Source organism: Dysidea avara, chromosome 8, assembly GCF_963678975.1.
Source record: "Dysidea avara chromosome 8, odDysAvar1.4, whole genome shotgun sequence".
NCBI lineage: Eukaryota > Metazoa > Porifera > Demospongiae > Dictyoceratida > Dysideidae > Dysidea > Dysidea avara.
Genome location: NC_089279.1, coordinates 17,897,467 through 17,922,954, shown reverse-complemented (window position 1 = coordinate 17,922,954; position 25,488 = coordinate 17,897,467). Strand labels below are relative to the sequence as shown.

The following is a 25,488-nucleotide window of genomic DNA, read 5'->3' as shown; positions in this document are numbered from 1 at the left end:
TAGTGTTTTGTGGTGACTGTTCTATTAGAGTATTTGACTGAGCTTTTCGATCTTCCATATTTTTGAGGGGGAACACGTGCCCCCTGTGCCACTCCCCATTGGATTTGGATCGCCACTGAGTTTTAAGTAGCTACAATTTGTCTTGCCAGGGCTTGGTACATAGATACTAAAAACACGTTTATGTAATTGTCAAAATGTCGTAATCATCACAAAGCACGTGCTTGATAAATAATTGTAGAAGCGTTTACTTGTGATGTAAAGACAAAAAGAGTAACAGACCGTACGACGAAGACCAGAAGTAGGGCAGAGTGGGGAGTATACGCTAAGGTGAATTTAGTATTTAGCGTATTAGCTAGTCGTGTATTAAGGGTGTGGAGATTCCACGTTAATGTGGCACAAAAAAAGTTTTTGGGGGAGGGGGGGTAGGTTATTGCGTATTGTAAAGGTTCATTGTTGTATTGGTGATCTTGTTTTCTCAGACAATTGTATGAATGAGTGTTTTAAGCGGGTCGACCTATCAAGTATCATTTTTATCATTATGCACCTGCCAATCAGCGCGCGATTTGGGGGCACCCACGCGCTGATCGACTACCGGTAGTCTGGAGGGATGTCCCCAAATCACTCGCGCTGATTGACCACTGGTAGGGTCCGCAATCCAAAAAATAAAGTTTACCAAATCAATTGCTCCACCACTGTAGGATGTTCATAGCACTAACCCATTACTTGATCCACCATGAAACCAAAAGCGCGGTGGTTGTCTTAGGAGATATGGCGATTTTATTTCCTCGAGTGATGCGACATTTTTGTAAATTATCCTATGCTCTGCAAAGAGAACAGACTAAAACCTTCTAATACGTTGGGTGTTATCTAGAGTCATTGTGGGTAAAAAGTAGCCATAGCAATGAGCAGATGTTTCGCTGGTTGCCTTGTACTGGGCTGCTTTCTTCAAATAAGTGACAAAATAAACACGCATTTTCAAATTCAAACTGCCCTACCATCTAAGACGAGAGAATCCAACTCATCCTCATAGCACAGCGATACGATTGGATGTACAGTCTGTCTACACTGTTAGTTTGGAAAGGATCTGAGACTTCTCACCATCTGGGTGACGATCGTGAAAATTTTGTAGTTTGTTATTTTGCATTATTAGCCATGCTTATCGCTTTTACTATCATAATTACCACCTCTGTTCGCTTAAAATTCTAATAACGAATACGAGGAGAGGTTTTGCAGTGGCGACAGTTCTTCATTGCAATGTGTTGCAGTGTCGTGCGGCTCTCCTCGACGCGAAAATTAGACTTTACGTGAACCACAATAAAAAGTTTTGAAATTCCGTCCTCGAATTCCTGTGACACCACGGAAGTGCAGTGGTGCTTTCGTGATGAAATTGTGAAGCTTCACAGTCGGCGATTCTGTCTGATGGCAAGGTACAGATCATAATGAATGTACTCAGCACCAATTTTGGGACTAGATCAAATTGTTGTAACTTCTGATCTAAAACTGAAACTATATACGATCTCGCCATCTGTTGTAAAGTCAGAATGGTTTACTTTTATGTTGTACATACATTCACAATTTCACTGAGTGATCTGAATCAATTAGCTATCATGGTGTGATTTATCCTGCCAAAGGTGTCAGCATTTGAGGGGCTTTACTATCTGATTGATTGGTGTAAGATAAATTTTGATTACCAATTTCAGTTGTTTGACATGCTAATTTATCATTCTCACCCAGACTTTCCTATAATTTATGCATGCATAGCGTTTCAGTCCATATTCAATATTTTATATCCTTACAATTCAGGTTATAGTCATGTCCAAGTAGCTACTATAAAATGATCAAATCTCCCATAATCAAATCTTGTGTTAGATCAAAGTAGCAGTGTTCATCCTCATCATCATATGCTATTTCATGTAGATTGCTAGTGTCATCATAAGCTATTACGTAACCACGAAACCATGCATGTAACTCCTCCTTTGTTTTTACCGCAAATCTATGATGAACATAACTTCCCACCAGCAAGCTAGGGTTACGTAAGATCTTTATTTTTGGGCACTCGTCATTATCAATGTACAAGGAAAGTTCTTTAGCTATGTCATGTACAGGGCGTTGCTTTCGGTTGTGAGTAAATGTTATACGAATATTTTGCTTTAGAACTTGCTTTCGGATCTTCACTTGAGTTCTCAACAATGCGAGCTTTCTGGCTGCTTTCTTGGAAGCATTGAGCTTCTCTTGGTCAATATCTAAAAGAGCTTTGGTAAGTTCATCTGTTGTTGTGATGAGATGTAATTTAGATAGTTCATCTCTCTGTTTTTCATTCCTTGCTCGAAATGCATCTCGTTTTTGCTTATCTGATATCATGCGTTCTCTCCTCTGCTTTGTTCGTATTTCTTCTTCTTCTTTAAAATCTCTAAATACTGAAGTTTTTCTTCTACAGGCTAGTTCAACCAAACTGTCCTGGACTTCTTTTTCCTGTTCATTTAGCCATGGTATTGTTTTATTTTTCTTTAATTCAGTAAGATTAGATTTTGTAACTTGATGGAGATTTGGAATGGCCGTTGTGAGATAATCATTTAGACCCAATATTGACTCACATAGGTCATTGCTTGGATTTAATTCTTTCAAAGTTGCCTTTATTCTCTCTTCTGGGTCCCAATACTTCCCACCAGGCAGTTGGTTTTTTGCATAGTTTAATAATTTTTTCCTCATAGCAGCTGCTCCCTCTGAGATCATTGACAGCAATAACTCATTTTCCTCATTCTGGAAAATAAATAAATTTTTATTAATATGCTGTGATTTAATCCTTAAGCGATGGTTAACATCTTTTTCACTACCATACAGTCTCTTCTCAGATGTAAAAACTCTGTAGTATTCATCCATGACCAGCAGAGGATTATGTTCAATTTCTTCTAAAAACAGTTTCAGTTCCAAATAGTGCTGATTCATGTCAAAGGCACTTTTTTCAAGGTCATTTGACTTGGATAACATGACGAGATCAGCATAAATGTGGTAAAACATCAGTGAGTCAGTTTTAAGCTGTGTCATCATGCATATGTCTTGCAATTTGGTATAAACTTCCTTTTCAAGTTTATTGCCCTGATATTTTCCGGTGTATTCCAAAAATGCAATGGCTGCTTCTTTCAAGTAAAGGATTTTGGCAGCATTAGCAGCAGTTACAAAATAGCAACTGCCAACTTGTCGCTCTAGGATTGTGTTTTGGCAAGAAAGGAAGTAATCTTTATTTGCTCCTGAGTCTTGAAGTTTTATTGCCAAAAAATCAGGAAAAGATAGGACACCACAGCCATATTCAGGTGTACCGTGTCTACCAAAAATCTTACAAAATTCATGCACTAAAATGTCTACAGTGTGATGTTCTCTTTGTCTGCTCTCACAAGGGTGTTCGTTTGTACTCTTAATTCCATCCAAGAAGGCCTTACGTAAATTTATTCCTAAATGCATAGAACAAAAATTTTCAACTATATCCATACTTTCTTGAGTAGCAGAGCCAAATGTCTTTCTGTCTGCTTCTCTTTGTTGTTCTATCAATTTATTTAACCGTTTCTGTGAAGAGGCTGAGTCTGACGTTGAAGAAGCCACTAATGTCCAATTTATGTGGTTGGCGTTGGGCAAGTTTAAAGTTTTTGCAGTTTCCCTTAAGCTATGTAACTGCTTAGAAATATCTCTGATAACACTATCAGCAGTTCCATCTGCCAGTTCGTTTACTGACAAAACTATTCCATTTACAGCTGTGGCACCTAATTTTTTTGGAACTTTGTTGTACCATCAGTGTTGATATGTACCATTCCTTCAGCCACAAGATTATCAACCAAGGTGGCTTTATGTGCCATGCTAATGGTCTTTAGTTCTTCTCTGCGCATGTACCCTGCGCACTTCTCTTTAGGCAGTTTTAGCCTTTCAGCATTCAGATTTGGTAAGAAGCATTTTAGTACTGCCTTAATAGTACTTTCTATTTTTGCTGGAGGAATTTGGTCTGCTAGTAATGTGTAGTATAATTTACGAATTGCTGGCAAATACATAGTGGTACCTGTTGTTGTCTTAAAACTAAATGCCATTGTTTTATTGTCAAATTCTACTGATTCAGCACCCTTAATCAATGCCAATTCTGTTTGCATGGAAGCCATTGCCATAGATAGTGTTGCATTTTGCTCAGTTTGTTCTTCTAGAGCATTTTCCAGGAGCAAAAAATCAGACCTGCATATTTCATTTTCTTTCCCACATATCAAAGCGGTGCTTTTAAAAGATTGTTGCTGCTTTTCAGAGAAGTTTAATTTGTTTGTAGCATCTTTCAAAGCACTCTGTGTAGATTTTAACTCTTTCTTAGTGTTTTCTAATTGTTGCTTAGTCTTTTCCAGTTCTTGCTTCATGCTGCTGAAATTGGTAGTGAGCTCTTCCATCTGGCTGGTATGCTCTTTTACTTTGGTTTGTAAATATGTCAACTCACTTGCTTGAATATTGTAATTCATTAGTGCAGACTGAGGGGATCGTGAACCAGCAACTCTTTCCATAAATCTGTAAACATTATCTGGTCTACAACCTTTTGCTTGCAGAGTTGGATCTATAGCTATGTAAAGTTGCCCTATCAATGTCTTGTTTGCAGATTTAGTTAGAATCCATCTCTTCAGGAATACATGTAAATTCTGATAAAAGCCAACGTTTGGAATACATTGTAGTTTCCAGGTAGCTTCACCTTTTCTTCCATTCTTTAAATGTGTAAATACTTCAGCTAATGCACCTTCACTGCATCCATACTTGGTAAGCTCTTCTGGAAAGTTGCTAGCATCTTTATAAATAAACAAAATTATAAGTGATTTATTCTAATCCTTCATAATTTAAAGAAATAATGCATATATATACACATAGACCTGGAGATCAACAGTTATGTAGATGCATCCACAAATTAATAATAAGTACATTCAGCTAATAAGTACATTCAGCTAATAATTCTCACCAAATTTATCTCACCATTTCGAACAGTATGCACTGTGCTAACAATCTGTTTGTTTTAGTTCGTTTGTCAGGAACAGTCTTGGTCAGGCAGCTGAACTTTTCAAAGACTACTTTAAAGTTGTCACTTTATTAAAATGTTAAAGTCTTATGCAAGTGACTTAAAAAACGAATGTTCTGTTAGAGCATTTGGCTACTTTACTAGAGAATCTCAATTTTCACTAATAATTTTGGTCTGGCAACCACTTTAACATTAACTTGACACACAAAGAAGCAAATTACATTGCCTTGTATTACTATTCATATTGTGTATTGGGATCTAAAATCTATTATGTCATTCATAGGCTTGTACATAATACAGTCAACAAAATAATTATATACAAAATTAATATACGGGTTGGTACAAAGATCAAAATACTCTAATAGAACAGTCACTATGTATTGAAATAATCCTAATAGAACATTCAGCACATTAATACCTAATAAAGCAGTCAAGATACAATTTTCTTAAGTGTGTACTCAAAGCATGACTAATTACAACTGAGAGAAGTTCAAAAGCACCAGGCCTAGTCGTTGATAAGGCATAATTTTTATGTTCACATTGTGTTGCTCATTTACATCAATGTTTTGCAAGTGACAGTGTCTATGCTAAATGCATATAAGTGGCAATATTGTCTTAGAGCTACAGTGGTCCCTCGATTATCCGAACTCATTGGGCCCTGAGGGTGTTCAGATAATCAAAAAGTTTGGATAATAGAATCCCATTCATTTATATACAGAGCCCTGTTCAAATCCTCTAATAGAACACATACTTTAGACAAAATACTCTAATAGAACAGTCACCTCCATAGTTCGGGTAATCAAAAATTCGGATAATCATGCAATGGCCGGATAATTGAGGAACCACTGTATATGGATAAAGATTGTATCAATGGGTGTCTTGTTAGAAAATACAAGACCTCATAGCTATATGGATCGTATAACATCTTTTGGGTGTACATCTCCATAATATCATGTGTGCATCTAGAATTTCCTTACATTACAAAAGGATAAGTGGGAGAACTTAATACATGTGCCAAGTCTATGGTGAATTGAAACCTTCAAATAATTGTTATAATCATTCAGTCACATGCCCTAATTCGTTCACCTTTTATAACTTGATGGTTTCTGAAGTGCTAATAGCTGCCTTTTGCTTTTAGTGTGTGGAATGTGTATAATTATGTGATACAGTCTAAGACACTTGTCTTACTTGATTTGTTTTATTTGAAGCATGGTTAACTTAATGTTTTACGTATCCTGTCTGCCACAGTATGTGGTATGATTTCAAGCTGCTACAGAATTCTGATTATTTGAAAGAATTAGAATTGCATGCCAGATTATGTGCATGATTATAGTGTGGGGTATGGGCAGACCAAAGGATGACACCTGTGTTAGAAATTGCTTTACACATAGTATGGTACCACTTTTAAGCCACACAGTCTGGTCACTAATTAGTTCAAAAGTATCAAAGTAAACCATACTCCATGTCCCTACAGGAAGTCACAAATACATTAGGATAACAAAAGACTATTACTTTGCAACAATTACTCAGCAATCAATACCCATTACTTTGCACTACCAATGCATTAACCACCAAGTGGTAGATCATTCTTTGGACACAACTCAGCAGTAGACAAAGTTTATTGCTCCTTAGAAGGGGGTACCTTTGATCTGCATGTGCATGCACTATACCACAAAACAGTCAATAATGCATGCATTGAGTTTTGTAGACACTCTGCCCTCACTCAGGCGCCATGTACATATTTAAATCAGATACAAAACTTATGTATGCTATAATTAGGTTATTGTAATTATACATACCTCTTTTATTTCTCACTTTAGGGAGCCATACTCTTTGTTTGTAAGTTGCTAGTGGTGATCCAGTAAGTTTTATGGTTCCTCTCAATGACTGTTTTGTTGGTGCAGCAATTCTACAAACAGTATCATAAAAACGCTCAGGCCGGCCAACTGTGATATCTTGGTAGCAATTCTTAAACTTTTGCAGAAGCAACTGGTTTTTGCAACTGGGTTTGCCAATTTCTGCTGCTTCACTCTCTGCTTCATCAAGCATATCAATTAACTCGCCATAGAGAGGCTGCTTGGTACACATATCTATCTGCAGCCTAGTTGAAGAGTTTTATGAAGCTGCTTTAACACATAATATAATGTAATGTATACATATGTTTATAAAACAACTTGCATGCATATATACACAGAAAACAAGTGCAGTATGTCCTTGCAAACATATAGCTAAACTATTTCATAAGCTACTGCACATTTTATTCATGTAGCTAGCTAGATATGTCAACTAATTAAGTACCTTAATATTATACATGAAGTCTTACCTAAACCTACTAGCTGGAATTAATACACGTTTTCAGAATCACTGGTACAGTAGAGCAACAAAGTTATGTTGAGCTGAAAAGTACGCGCAAACAGGAAGCAAATCCGCCAAAATTTAAAATTGAAATCACGTGATGGTCCCATACGTAATAACTTTATGCATTAAAACTGCTTACGACCCTAGTCTGTAACAGTACGCATTGTAGAGCCAGCTGACAATTCACACGGGCTAGAAATTCAGACGTACATAATCACCTTACCATGATTTTCGACGTCCTAGTCGAGACCATACAAGCCATGAGGCATGCTGTACGGCTAGCTGCCACAATTAGCTAGAAAGCAAGGAAGCATCACTGACTTACAGAAAATAGCAGTTACCGAGTTATATTGAAGCAGAGATAATTATTAGAGACTGCAGGAGCAGATTTAAAGTCGAAACTGACAAAAAATGTGATCTAAATTTACGATCGTCACCCAGATGGTGAGAAGTCTCAGATCCTTTCCAAACTAACAGTGTAGACAGACTGTACATCCAATCGTATCGCTGTGCTATGAGGATGAGTTGGATTCTCTCGTCTTGGATGGTAGGGCAGTTTGAATTTGAAAATGCGTGTTTATTTTGTCACTTATTTGAAGAAAGCAGCCCAGTACAAGGCAACCAGCGAAACATCTGCTCAATGCTATGGCTACTTTTTATCCACAATGACTCTAGGTAACACCCAACGTATTAGAATGTTTTAGCCTGTTCTCTTTGCAGAGCACAGGACAATTTACAAAAATGTCGCATCACGCGAGGCAACAAAATCACCGTATCTCCGAAGACAACCACCGCGCTTTTGGTTTCATGGTGGATCAAGTAATGGGTTAGTGCTATGAACATCCTACAGTGGTGGAGGAATGGATTTGTTAAACTTCATTTTTCGGATTGCGGACCCTACCACTGGTTAGTAGGGATGCCCCAAAATCACGCGTGCTGATTGGCTATGGAAAAAGGGGGTGTTGCCTAGGCACACGCTGTAGGTCAATCTGCGACCACAGTTATTAAAGTCTTGTTGGTCAAACAAAATTTCACCTTGACATTGAACTGTCTACCGTTTCTATTTGGGAGTCGTGACCATATAATATATAATTACATTATACACCCTCATGGTTATAAAACTAATCAGGATGTGACCATTCAGTGGACTGGACTGGCATATTTTTGTTTTTTGCACACTATAAGGTTGGATTTATTGGGTCTCGCCAGTTAATGGTTGTTTAGGAGCCTGCAGCCCACTATTAAACATTGAATACAGGCAGTGAAATATGCAAAAACTGTCTATTAATAATTATATTACTGTTCAGTTATGCTGCTATACAGCATGAGGCTCAACAGCACTTATTCCTTACCATATACTGCTGCTATGTGCCAACAATAGTTACTCAGTGATCATCTTGCCAGTTGATGAAGATATCCTTATACGAGTGAGCTATGTAGTCTTGTGTGACCTCTATTTCAGCACAGGGGTTCAGGGTTTCAGTACAGGCGCTTGTAATTGTAGTCTCTAATGCTTTGAAATAGACGTCTGAGACTACATACAGGGTAGTTCGCTCATTGAGCTTGCTCTAAGGATATCTTTATCAACTGGCAAGATGATCGCTGATTAACTGTCATTGTCACATATCAGCAGTAATATAAAGAGTAAGTGCTGTCAAGCCCCATGCTGTATAGCGGCATAACTGAACAGTAGCATAATTATTAAAAGACAGTTTTTGTACATTTCACTGCCTGTATTCAGCCCACACACAAAGATGGATTTTTCAGGTGCAAAACTAGGATAAGACCACTGCCTTCCTATAGAAACAAATGCGCTCACATGATTAGTAGGGTCACTTATTCTGTGGACTGGACTACTGGACTGGACCGGCATATTTTGGTTTTGCACATTATGTGGTTGGATTTGTTGAGTCTCACCAGTTAATGGCTGTTTGGTAGCCTGCAGCCCACTACTAAACACTAAACCTTTAATAATGAACATTTTCACTGGCAAAAGTTATAGACATAGATTGGTTTGATTCCTGGTGACCCATTTTTTTCATCTATGTCCAGACGAATACTCTGAAGAACTACCAGTTTTTAGTTCACCAGCCATATTGTTTTTTTGTAGGGTGTGTACCAGCGTTGTAAGTGGGTCAGTGCTGTTGACCCGTTTGACCCACTGACCCGAATAGTAATCCGGATCTGACCCACATGTGACCTGGTTTAATTAAAATAGAGGCGTGCCCCAAGAGCTAGATTAAAAGTCCACAAGTTCCACTAGTGAGCCCTACACTTTTTTACGCTATAAAAAAATTGTCTGCAAAAAATGAGTAGCTACGTATTATCAAGAGGGTGTGGCTCCACGTACGTATTATCAAGTGGGGGTGGCTCCACGTAAGTTTACATGCAGCTACAGAATTACCAGAAGTTAGGTTACCTACATTTCAAGTAGCAACACAGATCTGGTGATGCATGCATGCCCACAAAGCACAGTTAGTACAATTCCGATAAGTGGGCGTGGCCCTACATACCTCGCACAGACAGCAAAGCATATTCCTGAATGGTGGGTGTGGTTCCACGTAAGTTTCTTGAGTGTTTACAACTGCATTTCCATCAATACAATTGAGCTTGTTAACTTAGAGTCACACGTGATCTCATCCGGGTCAGACCCAGATACTCAGTGAAGTGGATAAGACACACTTGACCCGGACAAAATGTGACCCAAATGACCCGGATAATCCGGATGACCCGGCCCACTTACAATGCTGATACTAAACTGTATTTTAAACCAGATCGTTATGTTGCAAATTTCATCACCAGTTTCTATCGTCCATAATAACCCCAACAAACATGCTGTCATAATAATATTAGGTTAGTTCCACTTTGCAATAAATAACGAGTCCCTTACAAAGATTTTAAGACCATTAAAGCTTTCATCATTGATAGAATCCATAGACAAATTTACCAGCCATTTCACTGGTGGCACGAAACTAGCCTAGCTTATTAGTTTTATATCCATGGGGTGAACATTATCTGTGACTGCTACTTTATTCCCTATTATGTAATTCATGCTTGTGCTTGTGACTTAGTATAACAATTTCTTGCTATGTTCTACCAACAACTGTGGAAGAAAGATCTTTACAATCTAAACAAAATGTCTACTGAAACTTTGTACCGTCTTTTGGAGATTCTGATATCTTATGAGTTGGTTTTAAATACATATCGTTATCAATTGTGGGTTTTTAACTCTCTGTATCGTCTTGACCCTTGACCTACTATAGAGTGATTTTGTGGCCTTGACTGTCACTTTGAGGTTTGACCGCAGTGGCAGATCTACCTACAGCCAAAGCCTGTTTGACACTCCCTTGCTCTAGTCAACCCCTTTTGGCACTCTGAAGAAAAGGATATACGTAGACTATCTAATAGTTGTCCCTTGGAATGTGTGATTATGCTGTGGCTCACGTTAATAACCGTACCAAGATCATGGGTACTGAAGAATTGAATCATGACAATGATGCTTTGGCTATTTCAATGTCTTACATTCTATGAGCAATTGATGTTTAAGCTTGTATTTAGGCTATGGAAATGGACTTCTCGGGAAAGGAGTTTCTTACAGAAAAATGGAACATCAACCTACATGCAACCTGATGCAAAACAAATTCTCACAGCTTGCATTTCAACCCCGTAGTCCTACTCACTTCATGCATCCAACAGTGTACTTAATTAATAATACTGTGATTTCATTGTTTTCAGTAATGGAGGCACCAACTTTTCATGTTAGATGAACCAGACCTTGTTTCGGGATGCCTATATGCCTAAAAGGGGCTGTACCAGACAACAATGCTAGGCATGTGTGGGCATGCACCTGGTTTCCTGAAATTGTTTTCTGAAAATTGTGTGTACGTTCGTGCGTATGTATGTATGTATGTATGTTTTTGTCCACACCTGTACTTGTGTGGCAAAGAAGCTTTATGTTAAAAGCAGCCTCCACTCTATAGACTCTGTACTAATCTTATAGGCAGGTAAGCTGCTTGTACTTTGTGCCAGTTGAAATATGGACGAAACTGGTTTCTGTAAACAGCTTTCCATACGTATTACAATTAGGGATTGACAGTAATGCATTTTTGAAGAATAGTGCGGTATTGAGAAAAATACCTTGGTATTACTACTGTAAATACCTTTTGTATTTTACACTCACAAAAAGACCGATAAGTTATGATTAACACTTTCACCCACTAGTAATAAAAGTTTGCTAAAGTTCCTTCATGGTTATAGCATCATTCTTGACAAGGTAGAAAAGAAGGAATATGCCACTGAGAGCTATTTGAGTGGCGAAGACTTATTGTAGACAGGTGATGGATACTGCTGCTTTAGTACATTTTTATTCTTTTGGATAACTAGTACAGTGGTCCCTTCATTATTCAGCCAACTATTATCCGAACATTCTGTTACCCAAATTGTGGATGTGACTGTTCTGTTAGAGTATTTTGCCTAAAGTGTATGTTCTATTGGAGTATTTTAACTGAGCTCTGTATACTTCATTTATCTGAACTTTTCCATCGGAACACCTAGGACCTAGTGAGTTTGGATAATGGAGGGACCACTGTAGGTACCTTGAACCAAATGTATGAAGCCATGCAATATTTATGCCACATCCACACACTTATTTTAAAACTCTGCTACTGTACTACTTTATGTCATAAGGTATTTTGTGACCCAGCCACCACATGGGCTCCAGCCTTTTCTCCCCTTGGAAAATGATTCTGCCTTTCCTTCTTAATGATAACAATACAGAAAGTTGTGAAAATGCATACCAGGTTACTTCAATATTGACTCACAGGTCCATCAAGGAAAAATCGAAGCATACTATTGTAAGGCTGGAGATGTTTATATATCTCTACCAAATTTTTGATCGTCTGTGGTACATTAAATAATTTTAAGTGTGATGTGGGACTGTACAGAAGTGGAAGTTTGGGAAGAGAAAATGATGGCTTGTGTTTTCACTTGACACACAGCATAGCATACTGTATGTATCAGAGTCTGAACTGTCATGTGCCACAATGTTAGACCTCTGTGAAAGTACTGTTTTGTGCTTCACCATTAACCACTTTTTATGCTGTCTGCTCGTTGTACCTGAAGTAGACATCATCTACGTATGTAGAAAATTATGTACATGAATATCAGTAAAATAATTGGGTAGTCTTGATAAGATGCATATAGTATGAATTTAGTTGAATGTGATTGTACACTTGTAGCTATTGGAATGATAGGGATCAATGACATGAATACAATAAATGCATGTATGTGACTATATACCTTATTAGGATAATACATAGCTCCATGTAAGTTTGGGATCAGCTGTGGTCAGAACGTAAGACAAAACGAATGAGGACAATTGGAATAATTGCTTAATTGGCTAATGACTTTGGCAGCTTTAGGGTTCTGCTGGTAGCATGGACACTGAGTGGTGAATGATAGTGGAACAGCGGCTGCATTCATACCCCTGGAGAAAATTCCAGTTACACCTCTGAGTGTCATCTATTCCTAATTTTGTAAGCTGTCTAACGGCTGCCTCGTGTCTAATGTAGCTGATCATTCTCCTATATAGGCCTGAATGATTATTTGTTACTGAGTGTCACCTGAGTCAAGAGGTGGGAGTTAGCATGAAGCTCTGCGATCGGTGATCTTGATGAGTTGTGAATAGGGAGTTGTGAATAGATCTGGATAGTCACAGTTATATATAGTGGCAAGCCACTGAGCCTCCCATCTTGAACTTTTTTCACCTTCCTTTGCCTCTGGAGTAGCCTGAGCATTCCTGTATGTACAGCTACAAACACACGCGCATTAAACAGTATTCATACAAATGCAGTTGAACTCCAGCTATACCACAATCCCATCAAGATGCCGCATCAGTTTTTAGGCAACTCGGGCTTGCCCCAGCATGCTTTCAGCATCTGTCTAGTAGTTCTAAAATTTTTATACCATTGGTTTTATAACAGTAGGTTTGTGTATTTAGTGACAAGTCACTGCTTGTTACCAAATACATAGACCTACTATTACATGTATGTAATTGAAATGTAATAGTGCAGCAATGTGCATCACTACATACATATCTACCGTATTCTTGTACTTACATGTAAGTAGTCAAACTATCAAACGTTATCAGCTGACACCATCCATTACTTCTAAGAAATGGTGCTAGTTTTCACACCATTTGTGTCAAAGTTAATTTTAAGTTAATTTTAAGTCAGTACTTAGTAGTTCACTGTGCAGTCAAAGAGTGTGCTGTACTTTCAGTCTTTAAGCTTTCATTTAGAGCAGAATGGCAGGGGTTGAAATTAATGGGATATCATATTCTGGTTCATTGAAGAGACAGCTACACCAGATTATCAAGATGATGTTTCTCTTTAGGATATTTAGTTTACCTGTACTTGGGGTTCACGTTGATTGCCACTTTGATTGCTGTGCTAATAGCTGGCTGGGTGTTTGCCACAATCAAAACCACAAAAAGTTTGCATAAACCTCATAATGTCTTTGTCGCTACCACTGATATACTGTTAGCGTTGTTTGGTTTCATGGCTTCTGGTAGTATGACTATTGCATCTTTGTTTGGGTTGGAAGATTTTGTCAGTTGTAAAGTATTCTGGCTACCAATACTGCCTGCATGTCTGACTGGCACACTGTATGTGGTGATTTCAGTTGATAAGGTGATAGCTATTACATTTCCTTTCAAGTACAGAAAGATTATGACACCTCACACTGTTCATAACATAATCATAGTATTATTGGCTTTAGCTGTTTTACGTTGTATTCCTTTGATTTTCTTTGGTGGTGATAGCATAAGAGTGGCAGAATATGGTGTTTGTCTTGATGTTGGAATCGCATTATTTTGTTGTACCTGTGTTAGCTTACTTTTTGCCTGTCATGCTATCATCATTGTTGACACTGATTCTTAATGTTTACTTAGCTGGCAAAGCATACCAGATAGGAAAGAAATTCAGCACAAAACCAGGTTGTCAGGAGGTGATAACAGTCTTGGCATATTCTTTCCTGTATTGTATATTCCTACAAAGTTTTTTGATAGATGCTTCCCTCATAAGATCATGGATTATCTTTTTCTTCCTAGTATTTTTTTGTACCACCACTTCTTCATCCTTTTGTGTATGGGCTCTACTTTAATCTTGTTTGTGAGCCGATGATGAAGTTCTTTAAAAGGCTGGCATGCAGCTGCAAGTTCAATTCTGCAGTTGTAGCCCCTAAGCCACAAAGGACTGCTTGGATGTGATGATATTGTAGCCATTAACATTATATGTGAACAAACGTACTTATGCTATAACCATTGTATATAACCAACTGTGTAATCTTGTTGTATTTAACCAACAGATATGTGTTAACAGAATTAATGTCAGATCTAAGTACCTATGTATATGCATGTATGACGACTGTATTGTGAATATATACGGTGCAGTTCAGCTTCAAGGTAATGTTCACCTGCATCTAAAATGCGAGCTAAATGCGTGCATATCAAGGGCAAGTTGCATTCTCTCGCAATGCGTACTGTGAGTAAACTTGTATTGTAACACGTACGTAGACTCTACATGGTGACAACGTAATTTTATACGGACTTGTGAGATGCATGCAAGATATGGGAAAAATATGTCTAAGATGTGGCCAAATGTTATCTTGGAATTGAGCTGTACTGTAGATTCTGATTACAATATTAGGTACATGTGGTTAATATGCACATATTACCTGTTAAGTGCAAATAGTATCTGTTTATTAAGTGTAAATAGTTGACATTGCTCTGATGAGTAATATCCAAATCACTTGGAAAACATGGTAAGGAATATTTATCATTGTATCATGGGCATTTGTAATTTTCCTGAAATATACACACTCATACTTTGGCCCTTGCGTGTATTCAGGCAAATCACTCATGCCTATATACACCATCTCTTTGACGTTTCACATGATCATGGTGTTGAATGTAATGTGGGAGTGGTCTACACATAATAAAGTGTAATTTTTTAAGTAGGTACTGTACATATAAAGATTAAATGTGTACCATTTAAATTTTGCTGACACTGCAGGTTGTATAACTATTCTTGTGCACCTATACTCATATGTGTTTGCTTGTGTGTTTATGTATGTGTGTGCGCATGCTTGTATACGTGTGTGAAAGTAAACAGTGCATGATTTTTCAACAGGCTTTATTTAAGTGATGGCCTCTGGAGGTTACCCTGACTTTTACTCATCAGCGAGTAGCTGTCGTGGAGGTCGTCGTGGTGGACGATCAAGTTACTTTAGAAGTAGAGAACGGGGTAAAGAAATCTCACACAAACAAAGGGATACAACACAGTCAGTGGAAAGTGATTATTTTCCTTATGATGAACAGAGTACTGGTACTGATGATGTTACAAGTTTCTTACATGGTTCTGCTATAATTAGTGGTGGTAGTTTGCATGAACATAGAGGAAGAGGAGGAAAGTTTAGAGGCCGAGGAAGAGCCAGTAGAAGACCTTATGGCACAAGGCAGAGAAGTCATGTAAATGATCAACCTAACAGTAAGTAAAAATTATGTATGGTTTTAATTATACTGGTGCAATAAAAATGAGGTAGGGTTTCAGTGATTAAATGTAGTGAAACAAGAGATGATGGTAGCTATAAGGGAGAGATCCTAGCTGCTTGGCATTTTAGCAATGTGGGAAAATCCCTACTTGGAGTGATGCCAAAGTAGAGATTTTCCAATTTGCTTGGGAATTTCCCTCATAACTACATCATCTCTTGTTTCATTACTCTTTTATCACTAGAACGCTACTTCATTTATAATTTTTATTGCACTAGTTTGTTAACATTTTTTTGTTAACATTTTTTTGTTAGAGCATAGCTATGAAATACACGTGTGGCTGTGACTGCTGTATTAGAGTATTTGGATCTCACCACTCAGCTACATAGTAGCGGGCGTGGTACATTGCCTTGAATTCCTATGGGGCTACGTAGATCATTGTCATGGCGCGATTTGATCATTTAAATGGTGTGGCAATTGTTTTAAAAGCACAGCTTAGTTGCTACCCAATACTGCAGTCCATTATCCATCTCAAATAGTTTTGTGGTATCTTCTTCAAGGATAGTGTTGATTCAGAAATTAATGCCTTGGTATGGTTTTCTGGCATGAAGAAGAAAACAACCATTTAATGAAAGAAAAAAGGAATGGTAAAGCACAGAAGGCAGACATTCATTGGAACTACAAAAGGCACATCCCACTGGTGAGTTTGTTGCTTTGGTGTAAAACAGTGGCCATACGCTGCTTCGTTTGGCCTCTAGCTTTGTGACTGTAGTCAGGCAGGCTGGCTGGCTGGCTGGCTGGCTGGCAGATGTAATTTTGCGTTATGGCAAAATTCATTATCCGGGCGCCTATAAGTGTTTTCTTGTTTTTAATGCTGCAATTAATGCTGAATGGAGTAAGACTATTGAGCATTAATAGTGAAAGTGATTTTAGACTATTCAGGCTTTTAGACTATTCAACATAAAAGTGATTTTTGCCGCATATGATATTTCCATGATGGTATTTAGACACAGCTTATTTAGTGGTGCAAGTCACTTTAGGGGGGAACCCTACTAAACAGTACAACCATACTGTTTGATTTATTTATTTTGTTCATTTATAGGAGGAATAGGCATATTTGCTGGTAGTGCTACAGTGGACAATGATGATAGTTCTACTGGTGTTGGCAACTACAGAAACTCTATTAGCAGTGCCCAACTTCATCAATTCAATGAAAGAAAAATGAGGGGTCAGAAGCCAGTTACATATAAGTCTCATTCCAACCCCAGAGAAGAACAGAAATTCAAACGTACAACAATTCCACAGTTTTTGCAACTTTATGATGAAGAACCTGATACCATTGCTGTTGAGTTACTGCATGATCTTAAAAGTTTTCAGAAAGTAATTTTGAACTCTGAGAGAGTTGGAGAGAGGAAAGATGACATGCTTAAGATAGTGGTTATTCTTATAAAGCTGACAATGGTCCATGACCTGGACAAAAAAGATAAAGCTATCCGCATATTAGCTGAAACATTTAATAGCCGCTCCTGCAAGTTTTTCATCAAGCTTCAACAGTATATTCATACAGTTAGAAGTGAGCAAGAATTTTTGGCTGTAGTCCGCTTGTTTGACCATGTCTTGAAATTATCGCCAAGCTGTTGGGAATTACTTCCTGTTGAGCCCTTAAAGATGGCTATTTCAAATTGCAGACCAGAAATTGTTGATGACAGCTTATATTTGTCTATGGATACCAGTTACCAAGATGCACAACAAAATACATGTTCACAAGATGATAAATTAGTTTCTGCAGAAGAAGACTACTCTGAGTACAAGCATTTATCTATTTTACCAGGTGCTAACGAAATAAATGAAATGTTTCCTCCCAAGTTGCGACGAAACATTGTTGAAGGTCATTACGATAGCTGGGAACATTACTATGACACACAATTTAAGCTCCTAAAAGAAGATTTTGTTGCACCACTTAGAAGAGGTGTGTGCGGCTTTCGTGATGGCTTAAGAGGTCGAGATATTTCTGATATCAGGGTTTATTATGGTGTTGCCTTTACTGGTTTAAGTTTCAGTGCAGAAGGAATCCTTTTAACTGTTCAGTTTGACAGTTCTAGATTCCATAGAGTAAACTGGGAGCACAGCAAGCGCTTGATTTATGGATCTCTTTTATGTTTCTCATGCAATAATTTTGAGACAGTCATATTTGCTTCTGTGGTGGAGAGAGACGCACAAAAGTTAAAACAAGGCGAGTTTACAGTGAAGATGGAATCTCATACTGATGTTCTCCGTCTGACATCCAATAAAGATGATCTTTACACGATGATTGAATCACAGGCTCATTATGAGACATACTACCACATACTGAACAGCTTGCAGAAGGCAGAGTTTAATACAATGCCATTCACTGAAATCCTTATTGAGTCAAAGTGTCAGGAGGTTGAGCCACCAGCATACATGTGTCTGAATCCAGCAAGTAACATTGGTCACCCTCAACTAGTGTTTAATATGAAGAGTGCTTTAGGCATTAATGAAAAATGCAGTGAATTTTATTCCTTTGATGTCAGTAGACCAAACTGTTGGCCCAGTGTTGAGCACGTTCAGTTAGATGAGTCACAACTAAAGGCAATGAAAATGGCACTTACACAAAAGGTGTCAGTTATTCAAGGTCCTCCTGGTACAGGTAAGACATACATAGGGATGAAGATAGTTCAGGCATTATTGACCAACCGTCATGTGTGGGATTCAGCTAGAAACTCACCACTTCTTGTAGTGTGCTACACTAACCATGCTCTGGATCAGTTTTTGGAAGGGATCATTAACATGGATGACCCAAGTGTCAACACTAATTCAGACAACAAATCAAAACTATTTTCCATTGTGAGAGTAGGGGGCAGATGTCAAAATGAAAAGGTTGCTAAATATAGCATTAAGAAGGGCGTCTGGATTCAGTGGAATGGAATGGTGGACTGGACTGGAATGGAATGGTGGAATGGACTGGAATGGAATGGTGGAATGGACTGGAATGGAATGGTGGAATGGAATGGAATGGAATGGTGGAATGGAATGGAACGGTACTTAGGTAATTTCAATTAGTGGTCACCTCTTTTAAAGGACCACCTTCTAACAAAGACCACCTCTTCAACTCTTTACAAAGACCATTTTTACTTTAATATCTGAATTGTTGTTTTAGGGCCCTATAAGACAGTCTTATTGATGAATCGTGTGCCACATGTTATGTCCCCTAGAAAAGCCAGTGATATCTGATTTATGATACAATACAGTGATAGCTATATACCCCATACAAAAGACAAGCTTGGCTATACAAAAAATATGTGTCCATGAAACTAAAAGCAACTGGCAACTAAAGGAGCTAATATCTAGAAATGAATGTCAATATATACTGGCAACTTACAATGATCTTGGTCCTTTATCATTGACTTGTGCAGTCTGACTGTATTAATTCCCTGTAAATCTAATTGGCTAGTAAATTGGTACCTTTCTCAATAGTCCAGTGTTGTAGAGGAGAAAAAAGGCAGCTAGTTCTAAGTACTTGAATTAGGTTAGGTACTCCTAAGGCTGCAGCACATGTTGCTGTCAGACCTTCAGTGCTGGTCACTGTAAAGTGCTAATAATAGTAAATTACTAGCCAATTAGAGTTACAGGGAATTAATTAGGAATGCAGCAAGACTGTACGAGTGAATGATGATGGACCAAATTTTTATAAATTATAGCAAGTTATTTGTCAGTATTTCTTGGCCTCACCCAAATAATATAGCTACTTTAGTTGTAAGTTACTTTTAGTTTGATGGGGACGTCACTTTATACAGCCAAACTGTTTTTGCATGGGGTATATTGCTGTATTACAAATCAGATATCACTCTGATTTTTCTAGGCATGTGGCACACAACTGATCAATAAGACCATTCTATGGGGATACACTCTAAAACAACAAGATAACAGCATTTTAAACATTACAGTAAAACGGTCTTTATAAAGAGGTGGTCTTTGTTAGAAGGTGGTCTTTGTTAGAAGGTGGTCTTTATAAAGAGGTGACCACCAATTGAAATTACCAAAGTACCGTTCCATTCCACCATTCCATTCCAGTCCATTCCACCATTCCAGTCCGTTCCACCATTCCATTCCAGTCCGTTCCACCATTCCAGTCCACTGAATCCAGACGCCCCATTAAGAATGTTGAATTAAGAAAGCCACGAGTCCCAAGGGAAGTCCACTTTGAAACACGTGATATGAAAGAAATAGTGAAGGAAACTGGAACTGAGCTTGATGAGAAATTTCAGATCATTCAACAGAAGCTAAGACCTCATCATTGCACACTAGTTGAATTTATTGCTCCTTTTCATAAAGAGCAATTGCATGTCCAGCGGATTAACCTTCGAGAGCACCTGCGCATGAGTTACCGACGGGGTAAGCATCAAGAAACATATTATAGTGATTATAGTGTTGCACGTGGATTACAAGAGTGGCTTTCGTGCAAAGATCTCCAAAAGCCTGTAGTAAATAATGGAGTTGATATCAATACTACTGAAGTTGCATCGGAAAGTTCTGATAGTGAATCTGATCAGAATGAAGTGAAGTTTACTGACAGAACAAATGAAGTTTTCACGGACAATCCAAACATGTTAAATGATAAAGATGTTGTTAATGAATTGCATAAGAGAAAGGTAGTGGCTAGAGATGATGATAATCCAGAAACAACTGATACTGATATTTCAGGTAGTGATACGTCAGAAGATGAAGGAAAGGAAAATTCTGAGACAGAAGAAGAGAAGCATTTTGACAATGCAGAAGATACTGTAAATGTCATAGGAGAAGCTGAACTAGCTGGGAATCAACGAATGATAGATCATCCAGCTGATGTGTTCCATTATGATGGAAGTGGTACTGAAGATGAGGAGATGATAGTAGAAGGTGAAGATCCCAATGCCAATTTTGTTACGGAAGGTTTCCCATCCTTTCCTAAAGGTCCATTTACACATGCTATTGTCAGTACAATTGATGACATTTTCAGACTAACAAAACATGATCGCTATAGGCTTTATGATTACTGGAAAGCACAATACATAGAAAAACTACATAATCAGCTTCGTGCAGATTTTGAAGAGTACTCGGCAGAGTGTAAACAATATAAAGCTGCTACACAAGAGGAGGACTTTTATGTTCTTGAAAAGGTTGATATGATCGGGATGACAACAACTGGAGCTGCGAAGTACCAACATATTATTCAGAGGGTGAAGCCCAAGATCGTAGTGGTAGAAGAGGCTGCAGAAGTGTTGGAATCTCACATTGTTTCTTGTCTTACAGCTGCAACTCAACAGTTAATTCTCATTGGAGATCATAAGCAACTTCGACCAAATCCAAATGAGTTCTATCTTGCAAGTAAATATGATTTGGACGTTTCTCTTTTTGAGCGTCTTATAAAAGTTGGTATTCATCATGCTACACTTGAGATTCAACACAGGATGAGACCAGAGATTGCAGGGCTAGTCTGTCCGTACATTTACCCCAAGTTACTAAACCATGAATCTGTTTTGAATTATGAGGATGTCCGAGGGATCACAACTAATATGTACTTTTTTGATCACAAATATCCAGAACAAGAAAACGATGATCTAAGAAGTCACTGTAATGAAGAAGAAGCTAAGCTAGTTGTTGCTCTATGCAACTATTTCCTTAAACAAGATTATTCTCCCAGTCAAATCACTGTATTGACTACATACACTGGTCAAGTACTCAAACTGAAGTCATTGATGCCAAGGAGCAAATTTGAGGGTGTAAGAATTACAGCAGTAGATAACTTTCAAGGAGAAGAAAATGATATTATTTTACTATCATTGGTGCGTAGTAATGAAAACGGTAGAGTTGGGTTTTTAAAAATAGAAAACCGCATATGCGTTGCCTTATCAAGAGCAAAGAAAGGCTTTTACTGTTTTGGGAACTTTAGCCTGTTAAGAGAAAGTTGTGACACTTGGAAAGATATTCTACATTATTTGGAACAAAAAAGTAAATTAGGGTCTTCATTATTATTACATTGTTCTAACCATACTAATGTCAAAACTGAAATTCATACTGTTGATGATTTTCAGAAAGTTCCAGAAGGAGGCTGTAATAGAATGTGTGATGCTCGTTTGGAGTGTGGACATGTCTGCAAGCTTCATTGTCATCCTAGAGATCCATTTCATAATGACTATGAATGCAGACAGCCTTGTGCAAAATCCTGTGAAAATGACCATCGATGTCCTAATTTATGTAATGAACATTGCCCACCGTGTACAGTTAAGGTAGAAAAAGAGATGCCCAAATGTGGCCATAAGCAGAGTGTTCCATGTCACCTGGATCCAAGAATATTTCAGTGCAAAGCACCTTGTGCCAAGAAATGTCCCCAGGGCCACTTATGTCCCAAGCTGTGTTCAGATTTCTGTGGAAAATGCACAACAATTGTTCAGAAATTACATCCTAAATGTGGTCATTTACAGTCAACATATTGTCATCAAGATCCAAGGTTTTGTCAATGTCAACATCCATGCGAGAAATTGTGTTCCACCAATCCCACTGACCCACACAATTGTAAAAAGTTTTGTTATCAACCATGTGGCTATTGCTTGGTTCCAGTATTAAAGACCTTGCCAAAGTGTGGCCATGAAGATTTGGTAGAATGTTATCGTAACCCCTTGTTCCATTCTTGCTTGCACCCTTGTGAAAAGAAACTACCATGTGGTCACCCTTGTACTAGTAAATGTGGTGAGCAGTGTACTGCTTACTGCAAAGTAGAAGTACTAAAGAAATTTTCCAAGTGTGGACATTTTAAATCATTGCCATGTGGTGAAGATATCAATGCAGTATTGTGTGAAATGGAAGTAAATAAGAAATTTCCTGGCTGTGAACATTTTATTGTATTGCCATGCAGTAAGCCTATTAATGATGTATATTGCCAAGAGCAGGTACATAGGACATTACCTTGTGGTCATGGAACCTTTATGAAATGCTCAAAAAGTCCTGTTAATTTTAAATGCAAGACTCATGTCAAGAAAACCTTGAGGTGTGGGCACATCTTTGAAGGAAAATGCTGCAAAGCAGATGAACATTGTACTAAACTATCCAACAAAACATTTCCTATGTGTGGACACAAAGTGAAGTTGCCTTGTTGTGAAGATCTTCCACCAAAGTGTACTGAAAAATGTACCACCAAATTGTTGTGTGGTCACCGATGTACTGGAGACTGTACCGAGTGTCATCAAGGTAGAATGCACAAACCTTGTTCATTTAACATGTTCTCACTTCCTTGTGGCCACCCTTCTAAAGATCCTTGTGTTAGTGTAACATTTCCAAGTTGTGATTACAAATGTGAATATTCCTGTGTTCATCGTAAGGTGTGTACACACAATTGTAGTCAACCATGTAACCCTTGTAAGGAGCCTTGTTCATGGAAGTGTCCACATTATAAATGCTCTAAGAAATGCCATGAAATTTGTGATCGTCCTAGATGTAATCATCCTTGTAAGCACACTTTACAATGTAAACATCCCTGTATTGGTGTTTGTGGAGAACCTTGTCCAAGAGTTTGTAGGATATGCAAAAAGCAAAAAAAGAGATTTCATAAATTATGTGTAGGTCTTTGTGATACAAAGAATGAAACTAGGTACATACAGCTAAGCTGTGATCATTTGTTTGAAGTTAAGATGCTGGATCAACTGTTGGATGAGCAGTTTAAAGAGAATAATACAATAATACAACCTCTTGTGTGCCCGTCTTGTAGGAAGCAAATTCATTCTATGTACAGGTATGGTGACATAGTTAAGAGAAGAAAGGAAATAATTGAAAGATTGCAAGCTACTATGAACAAGACAGCTGATGACAAACAACATGATGTAGTCATTGACAAGATATTGTCTAGTTTTGTACCATATTTTTACCACGAAGAAGGTACATCTGCATCTGTATTAAGAAGGAAAGCTAAAAGTTTACCACCGGTTTTCAAGAAAGCGTCAGAAACATTGACATCATCAGATCTATCAGTGAGAAGCTTGGGCATCCTAGAAAATGAAATTGATCAGTATACAATACTGGAAAAGTTTACTTCGTTATGTGAACAGTTTCCAGATTTGCAGTCTTCTTTAAAGGAGCTGTTATCTTTCTTTGAGAAAACTCCTCCTTCAGTTCAGAAAAGTAATGATGTTTCATGTGAAAGACAACGTATCCTTTTATTGTTAATAATAACTAATCTGCAATCAAAAATTTCTTCCACTAATAAAGATTTTCTTGCTATGCAACAACTTCAGGAAGCCCTCAGGTTTAACCAGCCAAAACTTACTTTGACAACTACAACTAAGCATTACGATGATTTACAAAAGGTTACGAAATTGTCCGGTAAAGGTATCACACTTCCAGAGCAGTTGCAGCCTAACAAGGCAGTTTTTTTCAGTGGTATTTGGATTATTTGTCCCAATCTTCATATTTACTGTAAGCCAAGAGGATTACTTGTGTCTGAGGAAGATAAATGGCTGTGTCCAGAATGTGCTAAATAATCACAAGCATATTACCACTGACACTTACAGTAGCATATGCACACATCATTTTATTGAACTGATTGTAACACAGGGATTTTACTTGTACGGGGCTTATATTATTTGTTTAATGCGGTGTATGCATATGTAGGTTAGTTATATTAAACATGCTGAATTGTACTCTTTCTGTGGTTATTATGGAGTTGAACAAGAATTTATTTAATGGAATTGTGAGATGATGAGAGACCAGATGGATATATATTTTTTCATTTATTTCTTTTTCACTGTTAATACGTGAGCAGATTTGCTCTTCCACACACATCCAATTCTATGAACTTGGGAGACCATAGCGTAGTGTTCAGTTCAGTGTTGCACCGATATGAGATTTTGCAGATGTTCCGATAACTGATATTTTCAAGCTGATCCTATATAGCACAACGTGTATTTTGTAACAATTTTTAGTAGAAATTTGACTTTGAAGGACCAATTTAGCTTGTTTATGGTGGCAGTGTTGCTACAACCACAGCTGACAGTACACTGAAGCAGTAATAATGAAGAAAATGCAACTCTGCATTTGTAAACATCATCATTTGGTACACATGAGCATGTATTTCTAAATAAATATGTATATCTGTATCTGCTACTTTTTTCATTGTGGTGCCGATCCATTACCAATATACAAAAAACACAGCCGATGTATGATTTTTCTGATCACCGGTCTGATTATCGGTGCAACACTAGTTCAGTTAACATATAAACCTCCATCCATTAAGCTATGTTGGTACTCACTACTGACCAAATTTCAAATCAATAGCTTTTTCCAATCTTGATAAGTTATTAATCATCATTTGGTATATTGGATGTGTGTGGATGACCCCCTTTTGCAAAACCAGTTACATATTTAAGTTGTGATGCATTTAATTTTTTTTATTTTTCATTAAAACTTTTCTTTTCACTGTTAATTAATATTTAAGTTGTGATGCATTTAAAAAAATACTACATCAGTGGATCAGAGTGATTGAAGGAGATCAAGACTGCTTGGGAAA

General features: G+C 37.8%; 2 protein-coding genes across 2 annotated transcripts; one reads left to right on the top strand and one right to left on the bottom strand.

Moving 5' to 3' along the window:
* The first annotated feature begins 226 nt into the window (after positions 1–226).
* On the top strand, positions 227–24,670 carry LOC136264819 (NFX1-type zinc finger-containing protein 1-like). Its single transcript, XM_066059586.1, has 4 exons — positions 227–327; positions 15,574–15,930; positions 17,035–18,830; positions 20,066–24,670. Exons 2-4 carry the CDS (start codon positions 15,588–15,590, stop codon positions 24,461–24,463), a joined length of 6,537 nt encoding a protein of 2,178 aa, XP_065915658.1. The 5' UTR covers positions 227–327; positions 15,574–15,587; the 3' UTR covers positions 24,464–24,670.
* On the bottom strand, positions 1,828–4,526 carry LOC136264820 (ELKS/Rab6-interacting/CAST family member 1-like). Its single transcript, XM_066059587.1, has 2 exons — positions 3,782–4,526; positions 1,828–3,731 (listed from the first exon to the last, which is right to left on the bottom strand). The coding sequence occupies exons 1-2, from the start codon at positions 4,524–4,526 to the stop codon at positions 1,828–1,830; spliced, it is 2,649 nt and encodes an 882-aa protein (XP_065915659.1).
* Positions 24,671–25,488: the final 818 nt, after the last annotated feature.